At 42.9% G+C, this 23677-nt stretch overlaps 3 protein-coding genes across 10 annotated transcripts; 2 read left to right on the top strand and 1 right to left on the bottom strand.

Annotated features, from left to right (window-relative positions):
• Positions 1-1248: 1248 nt before the first annotated feature.
• LOC144035015 (carboxypeptidase Z-like) lies at positions 1249-10487 on the bottom strand. 4 transcript variants are annotated; one of them, XM_077544310.1, is made up of 11 exons: positions 10190-10487; positions 9387-9416; positions 8346-8720; positions 5984-6214; positions 5673-5911; positions 4029-4190; positions 3797-3955; positions 3518-3653; positions 3255-3394; positions 3086-3185; positions 1249-2382 (listed from the first exon to the last, which is right to left on the bottom strand). In XM_077544310.1, exons 1-11 carry the CDS (start codon positions 10275-10277, stop codon positions 2030-2032), a joined length of 2013 nt encoding a protein of 670 aa, XP_077400436.1. In that variant the 5' UTR covers positions 10278-10487; the 3' UTR covers positions 1249-2029. The 4 variants fall into 4 exon arrangements, with proteins under 4 accessions (XP_077400436.1, XP_077400437.1, XP_077400434.1 ...); XM_077544311.1 differs by having other exon boundaries at positions 5984-6211; positions 10190-10376; XM_077544308.1 differs by having other exon boundaries at positions 3086-3394.
• Positions 10488-11508: 1021 nt separating this feature from the next.
• On the top strand, positions 11509-19756 carry LOC144035009 (FHF complex subunit HOOK-interacting protein 1A-like). Of its 5 annotated transcripts, none has more exons than XM_077544297.1 (18): positions 11509-11613; positions 12296-12398; positions 13026-13212; positions 13289-13472; positions 13854-14075; positions 14144-14306; positions 14372-14483; positions 15516-15617; positions 15707-15763; positions 15844-15930; positions 16115-16282; positions 16348-16427; positions 16582-16757; positions 16832-16943; positions 17034-17989; positions 18279-18457; positions 19062-19182; positions 19289-19756. In XM_077544297.1, exons 3-18 carry the CDS (start codon positions 13108-13110, stop codon positions 19516-19518), a joined length of 3054 nt encoding a protein of 1017 aa, XP_077400423.1. In that variant the 5' UTR covers positions 11509-11613; positions 12296-12398; positions 13026-13107; the 3' UTR covers positions 19519-19756. The 5 variants fall into 5 exon arrangements, with proteins under 5 accessions (XP_077400423.1, XP_077400426.1, XP_077400424.1 ...); XM_077544300.1 differs by having other exon boundaries at positions 12899-13212; XM_077544298.1 differs by having other exon boundaries at positions 12296-12483.
• A 1416-nt stretch (positions 19757-21172) lies between these two features.
• Positions 21173-23672, top strand: LOC144035025 (uncharacterized). Its single transcript, XM_077544324.1, has 9 exons — positions 21173-21310; positions 21427-21492; positions 21574-21677; positions 22046-22187; positions 22262-22288; positions 22357-22436; positions 22511-22601; positions 23054-23197; positions 23270-23672. Exons 1-9 carry the CDS (start codon positions 21280-21282, stop codon positions 23389-23391), a joined length of 807 nt encoding a protein of 268 aa, XP_077400450.1. The 5' UTR covers positions 21173-21279; the 3' UTR covers positions 23392-23672.
• Positions 23673-23677: the final 5 nt, after the last annotated feature.

The raw sequence follows: 23677 nt of genomic DNA, 5'->3' as shown, positions 1-23677 counted from the left end.
TGTTGTTTTATTGATTGTGACCGAATAGAACAAGATCCCGGATACAAGCGGGCGAAATGAGTTTCCGAACGTGCAACCGAGGGGCACAAAGCAAGAAGTGGGACAGGCCCACACGTAGCAAACAGGAAACGGAAACAAAGCTGATGTGTAAAAACCAGGAAGTCGGAAGTCCCGCCTCCTCCGTGGCGTTATTATTGTTGGCAAATTTGGCAACAGTGATTGTTTTTATTAACTGGGTAACTATTTAAAATTAGTACTGTCAGCACAACTTGAACTATTTGCTCTGTATTGGTATCTTTATGAGGGGCAAATCAGCATTAGAAAGACCTGAGTATGATGCAGTGCTCTTTTACCAACAAAAAAATAAGCACAAAATAGTATTGTTCTAAAGATGAACGCCTCTCATCGCCAACATTATCGCTCATTGGCACAAGCTAACGTAATTTATATAGTATGTAGTTGCTGTTGCTCTTGTGCATTAGCGATAGCCTTATATGGTTTATACTTTTTGGCAGAAGGTCTTTGGAGAAACTTAACTCAGGAAAAGAATATGGGACTTTGTTTAAATGACATTAAACATTCCTGAATCACAAGCTAACCTACTCACCGAATCTTTAGCCACAGCAAACCATTAGCATGGAAACCATTTCCACGGCTAAGAAGGGGTGATGTCGACAAGAAAACAACATCGTGACGTGATGTAGCATACATTCTCAAGAGTTTATATATAATATGAGTTTTTTTTTTTTTTATTCACTCTTTCTTTCCATAAAGCGCACAAACGGAGGGAATTACCAGACAAGGTTCTCTTCTAACCCGTTTCCACTTTCCTCAATCCTTTTGGTATGCCCCAGTGAGATATCAAGTAGCGCCCACCTACACGGAGACGTAAGCGCGTCCGCCATATTGAATGTGTCATGGAATGGAATGTAGGCCTGTGTTTGAGATATGTCAAAATGTTTCCATGAGCGTTTTCAACTAACAATTTATGTAACCTGTGATGATAAATGGTGCTATATGAATAGTACTGTAAATATTTAATTTCTCTCTATATCATAACTAGATGTGGATGTAGATCTGACGCAGGGTTTCTGAGTAAGCTCTAAAACATTTGACTGATTTTGACGAATAGTTGTGTAATGTTGTTCTGTAATTTCTATAATATTCCTCACTAGTAGAAAAGCCTCCAATTGTGACAATTGTTTACAGCTGTTTTTTCCCCCAGCAGAATGAACCATACAAAGAACGCATGGATGGATGGACTTTTATTTTTAATCATTACAATATTACATTTAATAAAATGCCCATTTAAATGTTTTTTCTTTCTTCAAAATGTCATGGTAAGACCTCTTTGACAGACAGTAATAATAGAATACACAAAAGTGGTGAGTCAAAAAGTCAAGATCACATGACTTGTTTTCTCAAAAATATAACTTTTTCTGGAAACTATCCTGCATACTTTTCTTCTGGAAAATGGAAGATATTATGAGCAAAGGCCAGAACAATGTGAAACACTACACCACACTGACCACCGCGATGTGGGACGCTTACGCACGCTGTTGTCGGAAGCGATACGGCATTAAGGATGTGAATGCTTGAAAGCTTGTCGTTTATCAGCATTATTCATGTTGGGCTCGGGGTTTGGCGTCTTCTCGTGCGTTAGTCATGACTTTCATTTGACGGGACAGTGTAAGTAACCACAAGCCATAAATCATGTTGTGTCCTGGATGGAAAACAACGCGGTGTTGCTTCCACGGCACTCAACACTGAACACAAATGATGTCATTATGTTGCAGTCAATGAAAGGAATCCTCTCTTTGAAAAACATGGCACTGAAATGATTTATGTGAATTATCAAATCAAATACATGGACACAAATGTGGACTCGTATTTATGGTCTAACTATCCCAGAGGCGTGTGGATTTGGAAACAGTGATAAATGAGGGTTCACTGTACAAGTGTGAAATAAGGTGCACAAATGTAATTAGATAATACAGGAGAGCAAAGCGTTAAGCATGAAAAACGTGAGCTAGTGGCTCAAGAGCAGCCAGGTGGGAGACGGCGCTCCCGGCAGGACGAAGTAATTCCACCACCAGGGCTTCTCCACTCTCTCCGTACGGCCTTGGCTCACGTCCGCAATTTGGGTGTAGCGTTCGTACTGGTTGTTGGGATCGAAGCGTTCGTAGGCGGCGTCTGCCGCCGCCTCCTCCTCCAACTGGTCGGGCTCCAGCGGCGCCTTCTCCAGGACAAAGTCCACCCGTCCGGCGGAGTGCATCATGGGAGGTAGGTGGATTTTCTTGGCCGCTCGTGAGTAACCGGGCGCAGTGGCCGACACGATGTGAATGCCCGGGCTGAGGAGGCGCCAGTATTCTCCGTTTTCAGCTGTTTCAGGAGAAAAAGGGGTGTTGATTTATAGACTTGCTGAAAAAAACACTAACAACAAAACTGTAGTGTTTGTTTATATAGTTCAAGTCAGCCATTTTTTTTGTATTAACCTTTATTTATCCATTTTAAGCAATCGAGAACAGATTCCCATTTACAATGCTGAGTAATAAAGCAAAATAAAAACAAATGTTATAGTTACATAATCTGTATTAACTCATTCACTGCCATTGACGGCTATAGACGTCAAAAATTCATTTGAACTATTTCTATTAGTTTCACATTTTTTTCCACTTTTGTTAACAAGAGTATGAAAACCTAGAAAAAAATGTATTGTACATTTAGAACAGATATAAAATTTGTGATTAATCTTGAGTTAACTAGTGAAGTCATGTGATAAATTACAATTAAAAATAATAATAATTGCCTGATGCCCCTAATAAAAAAAAGAAAAGGAAAGATTATTAAAAATTAGGGGCGTCAGACGACTAATTTTTTTAATTGTAATTAATCGCATGACTTCAATAGTTAACTCACGATTAATCACAAATATCCGTTCTAAATGTACAATAAAAAAAATTTAAAATAATAGAAATAGTTGCTATTTTAAATTTGGCAAGGACATGAAGCAGTGAAATATTTAGAAATGCATGATTTGAAACACGGATGCTAAGAGCAGCCGGCAAACACATATTGTATTTACCTGTAGTAATGTCATGGCGTATTCCTCGCACCGAAACCCTTGCACCTTTGATTCCGTTTCCCTCTGCATCTCTTACAATACCTTTGATACCACGGTGGACCTGAGGAGATTTTTTTATTTTTTTTAAAGGCATCTTAAGAAGAACAGCAGAAAGGCCAAGAATGCTTACTGCTTCTATAAACGACATCAACGCCTCCTGGTTTTCATGCCAGCTGATAAACAAATCCTCCTCAGGTGGGAATTTCTCACATCCCAACTCTACTGTCACCTCAAAGCAGTTGGTGTGGAGGTAGTTAAAGTCTTGCATTCCTGGCCACCAAACAAATACAAACAAAAAAGGAAAAAGAAACAGCGTCGTTAACCCAGAGAGGCGTAGCGGCATAACTTTGGTCATTTGTCTCCCTCCAGCGGCCACGTCCGGAACTGTCTCACCTCCTGTGTTGCTGGCCCACTGCGCTCCATTCACAGTTCCTCTGTGACTGTGAGAGTAAGCCGAGCCGCAGCGAGTGTTCCCGTTGTACATGCTTTCATGTGTGCTCACGTAGCTTCTGGACAGAAACTTAAATACCTGAAAAATATTCATTTGCATTCATCTCAAAACAGAACGGACTACATATGGGCACCAGGTAGCATATTCTAAAAATAATGATATAAAAAAATGATCAAATAACAGAACAATGCATTAAAAAAAAGAACTCTAAAGTTGCTGACCTTGTCATCCGGCGTTGGGGAGAACAGATTAAGATCCAGCGGGTGCTTGGAGCGATCGTACGGGTAGGACACCACCAGATCGCCGCCGTGGAAGTTAGCGGACAGCACAAAAGGGATGGAGCGGATCCATTTCATCACGGCATACGTCTCGGGTGCCACCTTTGCCAAGTAGCAAAAAGAACAGGTTGTGTCTATTTGTGCCGGATTGATCAAACCAAACGTCATGCCGTACCTTGCCAAACCAGTAATGGTCAGGGATTGGGATGTGGTCGGTGCGGTAGCCTTTTTGGCGGCGGCGGCTGTAAACGATGGAAGTCAGATCGGGGAAGTTTCTATTCAGGTTGATGTTCTGGGCGTTGTTCCTGCCCACGTTGGGGGAACTATAGCCACGACCCTAGAAAATTCACACAAAACGTAGAATAGTTACAGGTTTTATTCTGAAAAAGTATTTAGTCATTTAAATTTTTTGCACTCAAAAAATAATTACTATCAAATTAAATTTTTTTACATAAAAGTTAAGTCAATATTGTACTAAAATAAATGCTTACAAACAAACATTTCTTCCACATTAAATGCAACTGATCTGTAAGGCAATGAAGTGATTATTTTTGTCACCACCAGAGGGAACCCCTGTCGCACTTTCCATTAAAAAAAAGTCTTATGACAGTTTTTTTTCTGGTAATGATGACTGTCAACTTCTAGCACATGACAAGGTGAATTTTTACATTTTTTTAATTTAAAAGCTTCAAGTTATTCACATAATACTATGCCTTTTTATGCTTTTTACTTGGAAAAAAGAACACTATTTTCATAATATTAAACATTTTGTAACTTTCTTTGCAACTTTATGACTTTTTTCCATTTGTTATTCTCATAATAGTTCAACATTTTTCTTATAACACTGTGTCTTTTTAATCCGAATGTGACGTTTTTAATTTTAAAAACAGACTAGAATCTGTCTCAGGTAAAAGTAGGATTCTAATATTGTAATATATATATTGTAATATAATATATGTCTTGTATTATGTAGGGGTGGGAATCTTTGAATGTCTCACGATTTGATTCAATTCTGATTTTTGGGTGTGCGATTCGATTCAGAATCGATTTTTGATTAAGAACGCTTTTTGATTCAAAATGATTTGATTGTCAATGATTTTTGCTTCAATTTATAGATGTTCAAGGAACCGTAATGATTTACTCCAGTCTGACTCAATAATGCTAATTAGCGCTCTACTTGAGGCACTTTTATGAGGCACTTTTATTACTCAAAAGAATGGCTCCACGCTGCAAAAAATCCCCAACTTTTATTGGAATAACTTGATCGTGACTTTTTCCTTCTACTCTCTAATGTGGCTACAACTTAACAGTGTATGAGACCACGTGGAACCACACTGCCCCTAAGTGGTCAAATCGGGTACAACATGAACAGCGCTCCCACTAAAAGGCACACACAAACAAAGGGAAGACAGTATAAAATAATTTAAATAAAATCGATTCTGAATCGTACTGAATGAGAATCACGATTCTTATGAGAATCTATTTTTTTGGCACACCCCTAGTATTATGACAGATTTTGAAATTAATTTACATTTTAATTCTAACGATACGACGAGATTCTCCAAGTGGTATTGCCATACCACTTCAGTGCTTATTTTCAGGTACTTATTTTCCTGTAACATTGAACATTTTGTCATATATTTAACTTAAAATTATAAGGAATTGAATTGTATTCCCATTATAAAATTTTCCTTAAAAAATGTCTTGTTTTAATTTTAAAAAATTAGAATTTGCATACTATTAAGATTTTTTTAAATTAATATATATATATTTTTTTATTAGATTTTTTAAAGAAAAATATTCCCTGATCAGCACTGACCACTTCATCCTCGTCGTCGGCGCCGCTGTTCCTGTCGTTGTGGCCGGACAGCGCCGCCTCGAAGCCGTCGGGGTTCATGGAGGGCAGGATGTGGATGCGCGTGGTGTTGATCAGGGTGCGCACGCGCTCGTTGCCCAAGCGGTACTCGGAGCACAGGGACTGCGCCAGGTAGACCAGCATCTGGCGACCGACCACCTCGTCCCCGTGCATGTTGGCCACAAACTTCATCTCCGGCTCCACTGCGCAAAAAATACTTGCTCAGGACCAGTGGATGGATTCTGAATGGATGGTTTTGACAGAAGCGGACTTACGCAACTCGTGTTGTCCGGGGCTGTCGGAGAACTCGATGACCAGCAGCTCCTTGCCGTCGGTGCTGCGGCCGATGCTGTAGGTTCTGGCGATGTCGGCGCATTCCTGCTCCGTCCTCTTCAAGATGCTGTTCAGCTGAGCGTTGGAGTGATACGTGTATTTGATTTTCAGCGCTGGTTCCACCGGGGGCGCGTCTAAGAACATGTAGTCGTCATCGCCGTCCGATTGCGCTGCTGCCAAAGGAATGAGTCGACTTTTAACAACTGGCACCCGGCCAACCGAATGTTTTTGAATCCGTTCATTTATATTCAATACAGAGCAGTGATAGCAAACATAAGTTATGGCTGTTCAATTGTATAGGAAATTTGAATCAGCCTAATTTCCTATGACTTAAATAACTTTATTCTCAAAACAGTTCAAATTTTTTCTTTGATTTAAATTTATTGTAGTACATTTTTCTAACAAAAACTTCATTCTCACAACTTTAAAAAAAAACAACATTAATTCTCATAATACTGTACAGTGTAATGAGTGGGGGGAAAAAAACTTGTCCATGGGCTTGGAATGTTTCTCGATACTAAAGTCGTGACCGCAAAAATCAAGATCAGAATGAAATAAAAACAAGTGTCCAATGAAAACAGACGGAAGAAAAGGCAGCGCGTCCAAAAGGGAGGCTGGGGAAATCTGGCATTCCACTCGAACTTTCTTGGACCCCGACGAGTAAGTGTGCATGCCAGATGGGAACATTCCGCAGCAAAACTCAACCAAAACTTTTTAACTCGAAGCATCCCTTTCCCTGAGTTTCACAGACTTTTTTTTTTAATCAATTGTTTTCTGATTTGTTCAGTCAAATTCAAATGTGAAACCGGAACAAGTCTTCAGTAAAGATAAGATTTGTTTGTCAATTTAATGACGACATGAAATACAAAAGGACATATTGGCAAGCAAGACAGATGATAATATTGTTTCGTATTTCATATATAATACAGAGCAGTGATTCTCTTGTAAATGTACTGCAAATAAACAGGAAATTGCCTCGCGTGTTTGTTTGCCTATGTTCCTGTTCCGTACAACTCTCTGTTCCTGTTGCTGCAGGATAGTTGTGATTATTCACTAACAAAGAGCAGTCAGTAGTATCATCCTTTTTGTGCCGTTTCTTTTTAAGGAAATTAGGAATTAGTCTTCGTTCCTGTTCCTGTGGGATCTCTGTTACTGTTCCTGCCTGGAAGTTGTCTTTTTTTCAGCTAACAAAGACCAAAGCTAACCTGATCAGTGTCACAATTCTTTTAGCGGTGTGTTTTTTTTTTTTTAAGTTTCCTTAGTCTATGTTCCTGTTGTATGAGATATTGGTTCCTGTTCCTGCATCAAAATTGCCATTCTTTAACTAACTAGACCAGTTATGTCATCCCTTTGCCGATGTTTAAAAAAAAAAAATCCTTAATCTACATCCGCGTTCATGCAAGATCTCTATTCAGCTTCATAATCTTTACAGTGCTGCTTTTGGAAGAAGAAAAAAAGTTTATTTTTCTGATTTTCTGTTCCGGTTCCTGCAGCGGAGTTAGCAATCTCACTCAACAGTTGAGTGTCATAATGCTGCTGTGATGTTTTTGGAGCAATTTATGAAGTCTGCACTCATGTTCCTGCAGGCTCTCTGACTTCCTCTTCCTGCTTCTACAGGAGAGTTATCCCTATTTAAATAAGATGATTCAGTAACCTAATCCTTGCTATTTTGACAGTAATATCTTCAATCTAAGTTTCTGTTCCTGCTAAAAGTTGTAATTTTCAACTATAAATTAACGCTGTTCAGCGTCCTTACCTTTGTAGTGCTGTTTTTACAGTACTGTAATGTCCTTGATATGAGTTTCTGTTCCTGCAGGTGTCATTTTTCACAGTTTTGTTTATTGTGCTTTTTTTGTGGAGGGTGGGGGACATAATGTGTTGGGACTGATCTCTTGTTTCCTGCTGACTTTCTGGTCCTGTTACTGCATGAGAACTGTCCTTCGTCCCTGTTAAACAGCAGATTCCTTTCAGTTTTTGGTGCAATTTTTTTTTAGTCCCACCTTTAGTTCCGTTCCTGTCCAATGTAAAAATCACTATAGGACTGTCATTTCTTTAGTCTGAGTTCTTGTTCCTGCAGGCTGTCCCTTCCTTTTCTGGCATGGCAAATGTCTTTTTTTCCCCATTGTCATTCATTGGCGTTAACTTCTTTAGCCTGACAGTCCCTGACAGTTTTCCGTTCCTGTTCCTGCAGGTACTTTTCATGTGTAAAAAAATTAAATTAAAATAAAATAAAATAAAATAAAATAAAATAAAATAAAATAAAATAAAATAAAATAAAATAGCAGCCGCGAATGTGGCACTCACCTTGTAGGTCGTGGAGCGGGTCGTAGCATCCTTCCTCGTCAGCCACAAAGAAGCGGTCGCAGTCCAGGAAATAGGGCCAGGCCATCTGGATCCCCTCGAAGGCATGGACGCAGCGCTTGCGCGCGGCCTCGCAGGCCCGCCGGCATGGCTTCAGCACCTTGTCGTTCTCACAGCGCGGCGCCAGCACAGCGCAGCCCAGCATGCGCACTTCCTGGTGGCACTCGCCGCCCAGCAGCGTTTCCAGCACGCTCATGAGGAGGTACTCGACGCCGCTCTCAGCCTCCTGGCGGCTAGCGTGGCCCAGGATGTTGGGGAACAGCGTGTGCGTGTAGGCCATGTCGTCGCAGTACGACAGCTGCATCTCCTCGCATTTGGCTGAAGCGCAAAATGAAAAGGGCGGGGATAGACTTTCAACAAGGTGATTATTAAGTGAAACTCAGCTTTGTAAACATTGCAATGACTAACAGATCCCTGTAGGTGGCGGTGTTGCCTCGCTTTGGATTTGAGATCAAAGATTAGCCCACATACAAAATTTAAAATAAAAAAAAATTAATAAAAATAAAAAGAGAGCAATGATGATGACATGTCAAATCGGTAAAATTACCGGATGAGCAATACTGAGCTCTCCAGAAAAAAAAAAAAAGATTAGCCGATAAAAACTGGCAAATTACTTGCCCTTAAAAGCCCTTTCTCAATCTCATTTTTATTTTTTATAGTTTGAGGTATACTAGTCCCTGTTTTCACAAAAAAAAAATCTTTTTTCTCCCATTTTAGTCAGTAAGTAGTGTTTTAGTGAATTTGAGATGGGGTTTTTCCAATAAAAAATTTTGGGGGAACATTATTGTTTGGCAGTGAGATTGTTCATATGATGTTTGCTGGAAATGAGAATGTGAACATTTCATGCAGCTGTGGATCATCTACAAATGCAACACATGTGACACAGGCCGGATGGCTTTTGAAGTCACATTCCATCAGTGTGACTTATTGTTAGAGACTACTGTAGGTCTTGAAAGCTCCCCCTCGGAAGAGTTTAACACTCACGTTTTTCTTCCAAGATTGGCTTGCAGTGACCTGGAAGACACGCAGGCAAAGTTAGAACACATTTTCTTGTCAAATGAAGACATGAAGCATCAAGTTGTGTTTTCATGTTGGTTACATTTTCCAAAGTCTGCTTTTGTAAAATTACTTTGTTATGACGTTTTGGTTAAAATGACAGTATTCTTGTTGAAGTTCATGTAGAATTTATGACTTTTGTTCATGTAATAATGGATCAAAAAGTTCTGAAAATTCCTGACTTTTCTTATAATATTCATTTTTTTTTATCTATATGTTAAATTATGTCGTTAAAAAATGTGCTTTTATTCTGGTAGCCTTGAGTGTTTTTAGTTTTCATAGCCTACTTGAACTTCAACTGAAAAATGTTTAACTTTCACATCGAAATACTACTCGATTCTTGTACAAAAGACCACTTTCTCTCTCCTAACATTACAAAATAATGTGCAAATTGAACACGTAACCTTCCACTGGATCCACAGCTGGTTTAATAGAACGTTATGCGGCCACAATCACGATAATGTCAACAAAATGGATTTATGACAATAGCATAACATGAGGTCCAAAGCACTGCATACATAGGAAATACAACTTCGGTCCAATGTTGACTAATTATTAGATCTGGGGTAACTTTTTGATTGTGCAAAAGCTGTAAAAGCAGACAGAAAGTTTCGAGGAGGAAGCCAAGAAGCGCAACCACGGTGCGTTTTGACGCAGCATGCACGCGTAATGGAATTAGTGGAATGGCAAACAAAAACAAAACAAAACCCACAAACACAAGCAGACATTACCTCGAACCTCCGAGTCACACCGTGGAGGCAAAGCCGCCACCAGCGCGGCGCTGAGAATTTGCAGCGCGATGAGGAGCATGATGCGCATTTTCCACACTTTGTGTTCCAGCGAGATGGCAAAAAAAAAAAGAAGAAAAAAGAGAGCACTTCCCCTCGTAAGCACGACTTTATTACAACCTCCGCCGCATCGACATTATGTTACGAGCCACCCAAATAATGTTTTGATGCCAGCGAAAACCAACTAAGAACTAACAAGTTGGGAACTCTGAGGCCCGTTATTGGCTGGCTGACAGGTGACGCGTCGTAAAGTCAAACAGCTGTCGTAAAGGTTGGGGTTTTGGTCACGTGACGTCGCGTAAGCCAATAGGAGGCGTAATCAGGTGTTGTTTGCTGTCCCCTTGTGGTCATTTTATGTTGCTGATGCCTTAATAAGTATCCAAGTACAAATACTTCTACCGCTGTGGAGAGTCCCTGAATTGATAGCCGGTTTACAGTACAAATATTTGGTTACTGTACTTTAAAGTACTGCCTTTTTTTAAACCTGATTTGAGTCCAGAAACCACCTGTGGAATGAAATGTTTTTAATAAGAAACGTGGCATAATTTTACATGAAAGTTGGACATTTGCAGTGAATTCTAAATTGCTCAGTAGGCTGCAGTAGTAATTAGTCTTTGCAGAGGATAAAGAACAGCCTGTGAGTACTGTTATAGTACTGAATCTGTTCTTTAGCCTGTCTGCGGCATTTCCCATGATTAGTTTGCATTAAGCTAGCGGAGTTTAAAGCAAATTTTTGTCCTCTCTTCAATGCAAACCGTTGTTAATATTAGATGATAGCCAAATTTTGGAAATGAAAGACTGTGATTAGTGCACAACCTCTGAAAATGATGAGCTCTCCAAGTACTGTACAGTGGCCAGGACTTCTCTGTACTGCTCCCATATGACAGAGTAACTGAATACTAGATGGGATGCTGCCTTGCTGGTTGTTAAGCATTTAATGAAGATCCCCTGCAGGGGTCCACATCCATAAAAGGAAGCTCGGCCAACCTGGGGCTCAAAACAACGGCACGGCTAAAATCGACTTCAGTTAAAACAAATTTAAAATAGGTGTGTAATAAACGCTAAAAGAAGGTACTATAGTTTTAATTATCCCCTAAAAAAATATCAATTTTTTTATTATTGCAAATATGAAATTGGGTCCCATAGTCTTAAGGCAAGCGTTTTATGAAAATGAAAAACATCAAGTAAATGGGTCTGCCTCCCCAGGGGCGTGGCGTGCGCAACCAGTGGGCGTGGTCAAGTATGAACTTGCAATGATTGACAGCTCAGACACTTAAAGCCCCAGAAGTGGAGCTCAGCTCACGAAGTATTTGGGACGCCCCTCAGGAGTGACTACCATGCCAGGCCCCTAAATCACAGCTGCCAAGGTAAATTAAAACAACTGAATTATTAGTTTGACTTGTTTTAAATATAATATTAGTCCCTGAGTTCTGTGTAATAGACAGCAACATAGCACCAGCTTTTGCATAATCGGAAATTGTGTTATTTGTTAGTATTCCAAATGAATAAAATGTTGAAAATGTCATTTAAATATGAAAAAAATGCATTTTTATGTTAGTCATTTCGAGACACTGTAAATGTTGGCCAACCGTAACTCCAAAACATTCCAAATTGACCTTTCTGCACATGTGTGTGTGTGTGTGTTGTACAACATGGCACTGTGTCATTGTCAGAACAAGTCATTTAAATGAACAGCACGTAAAAATAAAAAAAAGAAGCCCTCCTTTTGTGTTGTGCGCTTAATCTCTGGTTGTGTGATGGCATGTGACAGTCTGAGATTAATGGGGACAGCACACACACACATACACACACGCAGGTCATTTGGGATTAAACATCACCATCTCACTCGAGATTAATCTCCTTCCTCCACAAACACGTTAGGGCTTTTATTTTTGTGAGGGCGACAAGGTGATCACCCACCACTGACCAAATGATAAACTCATTGGCCTGTTTTTGAAATAACTCAACAGTAGGGCATTGTGATTTACTTGGAACGTTGTGGACGTGATCTTTGTAAGCACTTGCTACTTGATGGTGTTTCTCTCCCAGGCAGCGGTCAGACAGCGACTGGCACATCCATGTTGCGGTGCTGGAGGTGCTTATAAGGATTTCTTGGAGTTGGGAATTTACGGAATGTCCCGGAACACTCTGGGTGGGTCCCGTTCTCGTTTTCCTGTTTACATGTGGCTGCTGACAACCTCTTAGTCCTGCTCAGGACACTTTAACATAGAAGTGGAGTAAGTGCTTTTTAAATCTTTTCTGTAACGATAAAGTACGGCGGTGCCTTGAGATACGAGTGTGGTGTTTCGATATATGAGTAAAAAAATGACACAATTTCTAGATGGTGTCAGTTTAATGTTTAATGTCAAATTAAATGTAAAATAGAGCTGTGTATTTCATTTTGCTGATGATGATGCTTAATGCTGATGACAAGAAATGCTATATAGTCAGGGTAACTCATAGCATCTATGTGGCGGCATTACAGCGCTTTAAGTTACTAATATTTGGGTACAAACGATGCACTGACAGTAGACTGACAATTCAACAATACTAACAGGCTTATATTATTATTATTATTATATTATCTTTTGCGAAAATTGGTCAGAGTTGAGTCAGTTGTGAAATCTTCTTCATGTTTCTCCATATCTACAGTATATTGTACTGCCCCCAAGTGGCCAAGGCACACACACACCAGAAGGAGTAGCCCAAAGTGCATTGAATTCAAGCCAACACTGTCAGAGATCAGATTTGTACTCTCATACACATTGCCACTGTTCAGCAATTGATCCTGGGCTGAGAGCAACGGCCAGATCCGCACGCCGTCCTCCAAACATGCCGCAGCCGTCCCGCCACAAGTCAGGATGATGGCCTTATCTGCGGCCGGCGGCGACCGCAGGAAGTCGCTGACGCTGCGAGGAGTGGACCCGGAGACGTGCATGATCGTGTTTAAGAATCACTGGGCACAGGTGAGCCTGGAGTTCTAAATAGCCACTAGTGTCATGTGATGGCTTCCCCTGTTCACCGGATTTCCTTGGCCTCCAGGTGGTGAAGATCCTGGAGAAATACGAGCCGGGCCGCAGCTGCACCAGCGCGCTGAGTTTTCTCTCGGGTCACGCCGGCAGCGGCAGCGCCCGCCTCGCGTCCATCCCAGTTGACGAGGCCAGCGCCGTTCAGAACTATGTGGAACACATGCTGTTGCTGCTCATGGAGGAGGAAGCGGGTCAAGGTGAGTGCCAAAACAATCAGTCTTTCGGGTAGTAACTGTTGAGGACTTTGGGGGAGAGGTGGGGGACACCCTGCACTGGTCGGCAGCCAATTGCAGAGCACAAACAACCATTCTCACCTATTTTTAGCAGGTGCTTACAGGTTCAAACAAGTCCAACTGAAATAAGTTTCACGTCACTATGCTCAACTCTCAACTCAACTTTATTTATAAAGCACTTTAAAACAACCATTTCTGCATACAAAGTGCTGTACGCACAATAGAAATCAGTCATGCAGTAAAGACAAGTGAAACAAAATGGCAACACGAGTCTGGCTCGAGTCAAGTCATATGACTTGAATCCCCCAACACTGCCATAAACATGCTGGTGATGCTAATCCTCAGGAGGAGCGATGGGTCCCATTTTGGAGTTTGTGGTTCTGGAGGGTGTAATGGAGCGCCTGTTCCTGTGGAGCTTGAGGCGACAGTTTACTGAGGACATGAAACTGGAGCAGCTCAGGATGTACCAAATGCTCCTGACCGAGGCCCACCAGCCACTGCTGCACCATAAGCCGCTGCTGCGGCCACTCATGACGCTACTGGCCTCCTGCGGCGGCGCTGGTACAGGTATGCTACGCTTTGTGATGTCGTCTCATGAGAATTGTCCACTCGGTTGAGCATGTTCACTTTTTTAGAGACTGGCAGCTGTGTGGAGGCCGAGCTGGTCCTCCTGTTGAACCGGCTGTGCGCAACTCTGGTGAAGGACCCCTCGGTGCTGGAACTGTTTTTCCACACCAGCGAGGACCAAGGCGCTGCCAACTTCCTGCTCTTCTCCCTCCTTATTCCGTACACACACAGGTTCTTAACACACATTGAGTCAAAATCTTTCCAAGCAGAACATGCTGAACCTTCCACTCCCTCAGACAAGGTCCGGTCGGTCAGCAGGCCCGAGAAGCTCTTCTGCTCATCATGTCGCTTTCGGCTTCCGAACCTCGCGTGGCCCAGCACATTGCCCAGAACACGTATTTCTGCCCAGTAAGTCCCCACCCACACACACACAACATACATTATTCATGAGCACATACAAACACCACCACAACTACTCAAAGGGCCTCAAATAATTAAAAAATGAGTTAGTTGATGAATGTTTTTCATGATAACGCTAATGGTGAGGTGGCAGCTCATTGTGATCTCACTGTCGCACCTTATGTAACAAACTAACACGCTCAAGGAGTTTGGTCAGGGGAAAGTTACTCCCGGTTAAATTTTAGGAGGGACTGCGAGGGCTCCACACCACCTGAGGGCGCTGTGCAACATTCACCATCAGCCATTAGAGGACACCGGGTTCAGTGTTTATTTACAGCAAACTACAGGCCATGTTGAATCTATCACAAACAAATCATTTACTTATTCCTTACGTATTTATTCATTTATTTAGTTTATTCACACACAACGTTCTTAATCATTTATTTATTCTCTACTCCGTGATCACTACTATGGGATTTTGAGTTATCTTTTATTTTGTGAACTACATAGTCCACTAATCCACGATATAGAAAAAAACTACATAGTGATATGAGGAGTTTTAGTGTGTGGCAACCAACGTTACATGTCACCTTCAGATTTAAAGTCATGTGACTACGCTGACCTCAATCTCCTTGTCGAGAGCAGATTAGTAAAACAGCACGAGATTGGCTGGCGGTCCAGAGCGGGATTAGCAAATCTGCTGCATGTGAATGGAGCAGCATCACTGCCACTGACGCTGCTCTTGTTTTGATTTGCGCTTGAATCTGTGGCTCCTCCCCTTTCCATGGGCTAAGGAACCAAATTTTTAAAAAATCTCTCGTGTTCCTTTTCCACATAATCCACTCTGGAATTTTGATCCATAAACTCGGTTTTGTGTTGTGACCTATATTCACCTTTAGGAGAGCGGCACGGGGAAGTGATTTGGCCCACAATAAAACAAATCTGTACCAAAATTACAGATTGTCTTCCTTTTCAATAACGTCAATTTGGCAGTGATTTAGCGGTGACAGTACTAAACATCAAGCTGTGTACTGGGTGCAGGTTCTGGCCACTGGTCTTTCTGGCCTCTACTCCTCTCTGCCAGCCAGGTTGCAGGTTTACAGCGAAGACTGGCACTGTCTGGACCGGTCCGACTGGCAACAGGTAACAAGGACCACCACACACAGAGAGTGTGATATCTTGAGGGGCATTATTGCGTATGAGCAAATGACACCGATGTGACATTTCGGCAGGTTCCGGCTCTTGTCCACTTCCTGCACTCGCTTGGCTTCTGCAGCGCCGTTACCAGCGTAATGGACAAACCCTCACACAAACTATAATGGTCTTAGAAAGACAACAACATTGTGCTTCATCCTAACCTCTCTCCCAGGTGACTCATCCTTCCATCCGCTCCCAGCTACTGAGTTACATCCACAATGGGTTCCTGGTGCCTGTGTTGGCCCCTGCACTACATAAGGTACACAAACACATCCTTTGTTGTTCATCTTGTTGATTCAAAGTTTTCAACATTATTGCCCAAGCTTCTTCTATTCACGTTTCTTTAATTACATCCTTGTTCTTTTCATAATTTTTTTTTTTTTTTTTAGCTTTTTGCAATGTAAAGTTGTGAAGTTTTGAAGTATGCATGTGTCTGTGTACAGCTGACTGTGGAGGAAGTCATGACGACCACAGCCTACCTGGACCTGTTCCTGCGCTCCATCTCTGAGCCCGCCCTCCTGCAGACCTTCCTGTCTTTCATCCTGCTGCACACCCACGACAACGTGCATATCCTGGACACGCTGGTCAGCAGAGTCAACACACCCTTCCAGGTAACGCGTCTGACAGCACATCCAAATCCAAATCAATGAGATGACCTCGACGTGGTGCTCCTCAGTTAGGCACGGTGTCGCTGGCTCTGTTTAGGACGCTCATCGGTCTCTTCTGTGAGGACGTCATGCTGCAGCTCGTTTTCAGGTCAGCCCGATGAAAAAAAATAGCCAATTCAGGATACACTTGGCATTAGGATTATGAGGGTGTCCTTGGACAGGTTTCTCCTTGAATCTTTTTTTTAAGGAATACCTGCTTTAGGGGAGTAACACTTGTTTAGCTAAGTGTCATGTGTCGTCAGGTTCTTAATTGCTTGCAGCCACCTTAGCAGGAACCAGCGGTCCTCCTTAAAGCATAAGGCCTGGTGCTCCTCGAGCGCCGCCTCCTTTCTGCTCCTCCTGCCCTCCTGGTGCCCTGTCCACCTGCCGAACACAAACGGAGCTTCAGAGCACATTCACTGGCCCAAAGGATCAGGTGGTGGGTATTTGGTGATGGTTATTTGGTGATGGTGTAGCTTTCACGCATTTGAACTTGTGCTCTGTGTTGGTCAGATGTGTCAGTAGCTGACAGTGTTGGTTACTGGCGAGGTTCTGACTTCCTAATGGAAGGCAACTACCTCCATTACCTCTCGGATGCCCGACAAGCCATCGCCGCCTCCAACAGGTCAGAGGTTCTGCACGATAGCGATGATATCAAAATATTGCTTTGGCAGCATCTGGTGCCAAGAAACTGTGTTGATATGGTGTCCCGCAGGGGGTGTAGGTACTGGTCTGCATCTTACGATGGCTACAACCCACCACCTGTCCAAGACCTATCTGAAACAGTGGAGGACACAAATGATGAAGACATGGAACAGAAACTAAAGAGCGACTCTGTTGGTGCCTCTCCAACCTCTTCCTCCGTGGACACTGTATCTAAGAGTAACCAAGGAGGAAGACCCGGCTCTACTCTGGAGCTGGAATGGGATGACCTCTTTGTGGATGAGGATCCATCGTCTTCGGTTGGTGGCTCTTTCGCACCTTTACCACCTTTACTTCCTCGCCACATCCAAGAGATGCGACGCAGCGCCATCAAGCTGGTGCACGGCGCCTATGTGGAGGAGAATGAATTTGAGGAGGATGTTCTGGTCTACGATCTTGTGGCCCAAAAAGATGGCAAGGATGCTATTTTGGAAAAAATGATAGCAGCGAATCGACGAGCACGTGGAGGCGGCGTTTCAGGAAGGACGGTACATGAAACCGTTAACTGTATAATGTCATCACGGAGGATGAGTGAGGAAGGAGGGAAGGAAGGAAGACGGAGTGAGGATCATGGAAGCCAGTCGAGAAGAAGTGAGGACATCAACGGTGGCATTACTGACGTTTGCAATGCAGACTGCGCACTGGATGCACAAAGTCACAATTTACTCAACGGCAATCCAATACTGACAAACACAGACTCCACGTGTCAGCTGCCAAATCTGCCTGACAACAAAGTCCAGGGTGACAACCATGACTTTCTGTCCCAGTACCATGAACTAATGCACTCTTTAGGGGTAGAGCCAGGGTGCGACAACATCCTGGATGACATATCCACCTTCAGGAGGCGGATTCAAAAGCTGAAGCAAAGACTGGTAGAGGAGGATTGTAAGGATGGAGAGGAAAGAGACGAGGAGATAATGGAAGAGGAGGAAGAAGAAGATGGGGAGAGGCACAGTGTTCCATTTACAGGTGGGTTTATAGACCATGACATCACAAACTTCCAGGTGAAAAAGGACAGCTTTCTCTGATGGCACGATTTGTAAACAACCTCAATAGGCAGAGCCATATAGTTGTACAAAAGACAAGACCAATTTCATTGTTTAGGGTCAACTCAACCAAGTGGACCCACTCCACATCCTTCAGTTCACCAGCTTGCTGGGTTAAAGTTATATCCTCACAGCGGACTCATTGTTGAATTATTAATGCAAATTTCTTCACCAAATCTCATTCACACAAATATTTTCTCATGATGCCACAGGGCCCTTTATCAGTGTCCTTCTGTCCCGGCTGGAGAACCTACTGGAGAACTCGATCGCCGTCAACCTGCTGGTGACAGGCATTCTGGCTCAGCTAGCGTCGTACCCGCAACCTCTGCTAAGAACATTCCTGCTCAGCACACAAACACACCAGCAGGCTGGTGTGTGCACATTGCAACAGGTAACACGCGGACTTACTGTACTTACCTTATTTAAGAAAATTTTCAAAATAGGAGCCATCAATTACTTTGACTTGTGAGCGCAAGCTTGAGATACGAATACTTAATGTTGGCAGTGAACTCAACTTACTTCATGTATAACATTTAACAATGCTCCCAGGCATAACTTCTTTATCTCTGGTGGAAAATGACTGCAGTTTATTGAATCACTTAGTACTTTAGTTTGTGTCATCATGACTGTTTATACTGCTTCCTGATGGCCAAATCGTGTACACCAGAAGGTGGATAATTAAAAACCATTACAACATTTTTTGTTGGCTCATTTTGGGGAAGCTGGAAATGAATAATGGAATTTCCATTCATTTCAATTTCAATTTAAAAGTCATGTTTAGAGTTACAAGGATGGTCATGGAACAAATTAAACGCATATTTCAAAGCACCGCTGTATTTAAGATCTGTTTAATAGAAAGGAACTTCGATAAAATTTTGTTAAATTCAATACATACCCATCACTGACCAGAAAAGCCGACCCCCAAGTTACGGCTCGCAGACCCCTTGAAGACCACAGCCTTAAGGCTCTCTCAAAATGTGTGTGTGCTTGAGTAGGTGCTGGTGTCACTTCACGGCCAAATTGAGCGCTACATCCGGGACCGACCAGAGTACCCCGCCATGGTCACACAGGCATGGAGATTTTTGTTGGCTAAAGACCAAGACAGCAAGATTCAAGGTTAGTGAGCGTTACTACTCCAGTGGCTACTTGTCCACAAAACAATGCTGAACCTGTGCTTAATGATGAAATGCATTGAGGCCCAACACATCTGGATGTGTTCTAGAGAGCTTCGAGTCTCAGGGTGTTGAAGATCCGGACCGCCCTTTTCCCAACGGTTCTGTGAGGAACTCTCTAGCAGCCCCCCACCTTGGTCTGCTGCCTCCCTGTCCCGCCATCCCACCCCAAGACAAAAGCCGAGTGTTCGCCATTGTCCTATATGCAGAATTCCTGAAGGAGCTGGCCGCCATCGCCCTGGAGCATAGCATCACTCCGGACTGGACCACAGAGGAGTAGCAGAGGCAGGCTTCACCTGAAAATGACATTTTGAACAGCCATCTTCGTTATTTATATGTCCTGGAAGCCCTTGAAATTTTGTGTTGCGCAATGTGTAAATGATTCTATTTATGTTGAATACAAGTGCTGATCCTTCTTTTCATTGTGTCTTTGTGGATTAAATGTATTTTCTATAGATCATACAATTAAAAGAAAAACCTTTGTGGGGACAGTTTGGGGAAGGTCCTTTTCACTATGACACTGAATGTGTGTTATCAATCTATTTGCTTCCATCTATGCAGGGGTTGGTAAAGGGGTAGCATTTTAAGCAGGAAAGCTCAGATTTCTTTCTTCCAAGCCACTTCACCCAGCTCCTCTGGGGGTCATTCCAAAGTGCTCCTAAGAAATTCGGCAGACTTCTCTCCCCTGTCTCCTTGGTCATCTTCTGGGCTTCCCCCTAGTGGCACATGTCCAGAATATATCACTCAGGAGGCATCCCTGTGTCATCCTTAACAGATGCCTGTGCCACCGAGATTTTCACTCATCAACTAAAGGCCTAGATACACCAATCCGACGTTGGCCAAATGTGACCGACGCCTACCCCCTGTGATGTCAGGCCAGACATCGGCACATCGTGTAGAAAAATTACATAAATACACACCGGACCGACCCCGACTATTATGTACATTCAGCGCATGCGCGAGAAGTAATTCCCCTCCATAACATCGGCAGTAGTAATCATTATTCCTAAAGGCAACCGGAAACTTCTTTACGGGGGCGGGATATAAAAACGTAAGCAATGCATACCGGTTACTTTTTCTCTCACGATGTCCTCCCATGTGAATGAAACCCTCCGGCTTTTTACACAGTATCGTATATATAAAAGTAGCTCCTACCTGCTATATCCAGTCGCGTCCCCATGTCATGCCATAGTTTGGCTTTCATACCTTTGTCGGCATACCCTTTAACGGTAATACAATGCCAGTCTCTCTTGAACCAAAGAGACAAAGTCATCTTCCCGATCTTCTGTCCAGACAGACATTGTATGTTCAAATGCGAAGGGTACAGCAGGGTGACGATGCGCAAAATGAGCGGGGAAAAAATGGTCCAGGCTTTCCATTAGCCCTGTTTATCCGCGTTCGTCACTTCCTCTTCTTGCCCTGTGCTCAGATTTGCTCGCTAACAGTCAATTACAGTGATCAAATGCCCCAACGCCGATTCAACATGTCAAATTTGCTGAAAACGCCTCCCCGACGTATTCAAATTCGATCTGACTTTACAACAGTAATTTATAAACTAATCAGACGGCGCATGTCGTCGGCTCAACGCTGTCCGACTGCCGATGTCGGATCGGTGTATCTAGGCATTAAGGGAGAGCCCAGAGACCCTGTAGAGTAAACTCATTTCAACTGCTAGCATCGGTGATCTTGTTCTTTTTGTTACGACCCACAGCTTGTGACGATAGGTGAAGGTGGCAATGTACAGTAGATTGACCGGCAAATCCACACCCCACCGACTTAACTTCATTTCAAGCTTTTGATCTGGACAAAAGGTAGTGATCTCATGTTAAGTGTGATAACTGAGGAGAGCGAGCAACTACATCCTGTGTCTTTGCGGCCTTTGTTCACCCTGTGGTTGGTGTGTCATTTCCTGAAAAAGGAGGCCAACAGTGCTGCGAGCGTCGCACAATAAAATTACAAGGTATTAAACCGGCAGAGGAGCCTTCTGGCGGGATTTCATCAGACTGAGATGTGAAGCTGCATCAGCGTCTGTTCAACGGCAATGAAGATGAGCCTTCGACTCGCCTTCCTCGGTGGGTGCAGCTTCAGACCTCACACACTGGAGAAAGGCGCTCGACTTTCATGCATCCTTCACATGGATAGACAAACAAAGTCTCCAGATGAAGCTTAACACTTTTGGTCTTTTCAGTTTTAGCAGTAGCGTCTGTTTGCCAAGGACAAAACCAGACAGCGATGCAAGGGAACCGCACCTCAGGTACAGTCAAAATGGAGTTGACATGTTTGTCTTCCTGCCAGTCCGCATCTCATGTCTTCTTCTTCATATTTGCTCCTGAAGCTCCCACATTAGCGTCTCCCACCATGGAGTCATCGACAACACCAATGGCGTCCCATCAGAATCGGACTTTGGCAAATCAACTTGATGTGCTGTCAACTGCAATGGTGCCACTTCATGTTTATCCTAAGCCCGTTATCAAACTTTTAGTACCGTCTAAATGTATATATATATACTTGGCTCCTCAAGGGCCACCATAATGACATCCATTAAAATATAATAATTTTGTAAAGACTACATGATTACATTAATATCTAAATACAACTTAAACGGGACCCCCCGTTTAATCTGTTACATTATGCACAGTTTCAGCATATTCGGTGAGTACCCGGATGACACTTCGAAAATCATTGTTCTAAACAACTGCATTAATTTCTTCAGATCTTTTCAGATTCTTGGATTTTTCCAAATTAAACACACATCTGTGGTTTAAATCTTGCTGTCATAGAAACAATAATTAAACCTCAATATATAGGGACAAACACCTGGGACACAAGGAGAAAACAAGACACCAAGCGGCAAAGTCCATGATCCTGACGAGCAGAAGACCACAACACCAGCGGCAGACATCACTGTAGTTTCCACAATTTCCACAAAAAGTGTCACAACAGAGGCAGGTAAAGTCACAATGGACATTCACCAGCACCCAGAACAAGTGGATGGCATTACTGATAATGGATGTCTCTTTCAGTATCCCCTGCGGGTCCCCATGCTTCGGGTAAGAATAATGTGATCATGTTGATGTTCTGTTTGGACCCTTGACAAAATGCCGCCCCGGCTCGTTAGGTTTCGCTCTGCTGGTGCTGCTGATCCTGGTGATAGTCATCCTTCTGATCATCCTCTACCAGTTGAGGAGGGCGTCCCGGGTAAGCGTGACAGTGGCACGCCTCACCCTTGAGAATGGATAAGTGATCTTCTTATTGCTTGATGTTCCTTGCAGACATACTCGTTTAACCTACGCCGTGCGGCTCCTGGGTATGATGCGGAACAGACTGCGGGCAACTTTGAGGTCCTCGACCTGGATGACCAAGGTGCACTCTTAAATACTGCTTTTCACACTGAACTGGTGCCAGTAATGATTAGTGCTGGTGCAAGGTGTTAAGTGTTCAGACAGCTAACCTACAGCCAGTTGTGGGCCATCAATCAAAACGGGGCCTTCAGAATCAGTAATGCTGGCCCATAAACTTCCCTTTGATGGCAGAAGGTACATTAATCCTATTACCACACTGAAGTAATTGGACTAGCAAAGAGTTACTGGTAGTCTGACACTAGATTTGCCAGCAAAAAAAGCTGATAATTCCGTTAGCTCAGATCCCATATGCTGACAAATGTTGTGATCCCATAAGACCACGAGACCCCCTGTGACCATTCCATGTCTCCAGTGGCCAACTGCACAGCTCCACAAACAGAGGGGCACAGTACCGTTTTTTCTTAAAAGTTCAGAATCGGGTGTCATGAATCTGACTGTACCTTAACTTCGTAGTGCTACAAGAAGAGGCGCATGTAAACCACTCAAAGGCTTCTGACATCAGAGACTCCAAACCGGCAATCCCGGTCCTCTCACCCGAGAAGTCTGATTCATCAGTAGCCACTGAAAAGGAGCCTGACCAAGACGACATCACCTCACGTAAGACAACACAGATGTTTTACATTTTGCGTGGAAATAACATTTTGTGGTTCTATCTTATGTTCTGTTTAGCTGATTCCAATGGTTTGTTGGCTGAAAAGGACCCGAATGAGCCATTACCGTTAGACCTGTTCATCGCTTCTCCAGAAGCTTCCTTGTCCTCAATCTCACTCTCTTCTTCCTATTTGGACTGATGAGATTGAAAAAGATTTCCATTCATATGTACCAGCAACATATAGTGATAGGCAGAATAATCAAATGTTTTTCCACTAGATGGCAGAATGTACAATTAACCTGCGTATTAATTACCCTGTTGCCTTTCATACAACAGATTTATAGCTTTGTGTTCAATGAAACAGGCCCAGATTTCACAATGAGTACATTGAGACAATATCATAATTATATCAGAATGTGTGATTTTGAAACATTTTTGTTTGGTGTTGTGCCATTCAGCTCAATAAAGGTTGGGAAACAATGCTC

This window comes from Vanacampus margaritifer, chromosome 15, assembly GCF_051991255.1.
Source record: "Vanacampus margaritifer isolate UIUO_Vmar chromosome 15, RoL_Vmar_1.0, whole genome shotgun sequence".
In the NCBI taxonomy this organism is placed as follows: Eukaryota; Metazoa; Chordata; class Actinopteri; order Syngnathiformes; family Syngnathidae; genus Vanacampus; species Vanacampus margaritifer.
This window is presented reverse-complemented; position numbering and strand designations above follow the sequence as displayed.

Excerpts from the sequence above, each read along its gene's own strand:
- LOC144035025 (XM_077544324.1), top strand. The coding sequence starts at position 21,280 with ATGAAGATGAGCCTTCGACTCGCCTTCCTCG. Across the intron at positions 21,493-21,573 it reads GCAAGGGAACCGCACCTCAG|CTCCCACATTAGCGTCTCCC; the intron begins GTACAGTCAAAA and ends TTGCTCCTGAAG. Across the intron at positions 21,678-22,045 it reads ATGTGCTGTCAACTGCAATG|GGACAAACACCTGGGACACA; the intron begins GTGCCACTTCAT and ends CTCAATATATAG.
- LOC144035015 (XM_077544308.1), bottom strand. The coding sequence starts at position 10,277 with ATGCGCATCATGCTCCTCATCGCGCTGCAAATTCTCAGCGCCGCGCTG. Across the intron at positions 6,215-8,345 it reads CCCGCTCCACGACCTACAAG|CAGCGCAATCGGACGGCGAT; the intron begins GTGAGTGCCACA and ends TTCCTTTGGCAG. Across the intron at positions 2,383-3,085 it reads ACGCCATGACATTACTACAG|CTGAAAACGGAGAATACTGG; the intron begins GTAAATACAATA and ends CTCCTGAAACAG.
- LOC144035009 (XM_077544297.1), top strand. The coding sequence starts at position 13,108 with ATGATGGCCTTATCTGCGGCCGGCGGCGACCGCAGGAAGTCGCTGACG. Across the intron at positions 15,931-16,114 it reads TGGCCCCTGCACTACATAAG|CTGACTGTGGAGGAAGTCAT; the intron begins GTACACAAACAC and ends GTCTGTGTACAG. Across the intron at positions 16,428-16,581 it reads ATGCTGCAGCTCGTTTTCAG|GTTCTTAATTGCTTGCAGCC; the intron begins GTCAGCCCGATG and ends ATGTGTCGTCAG.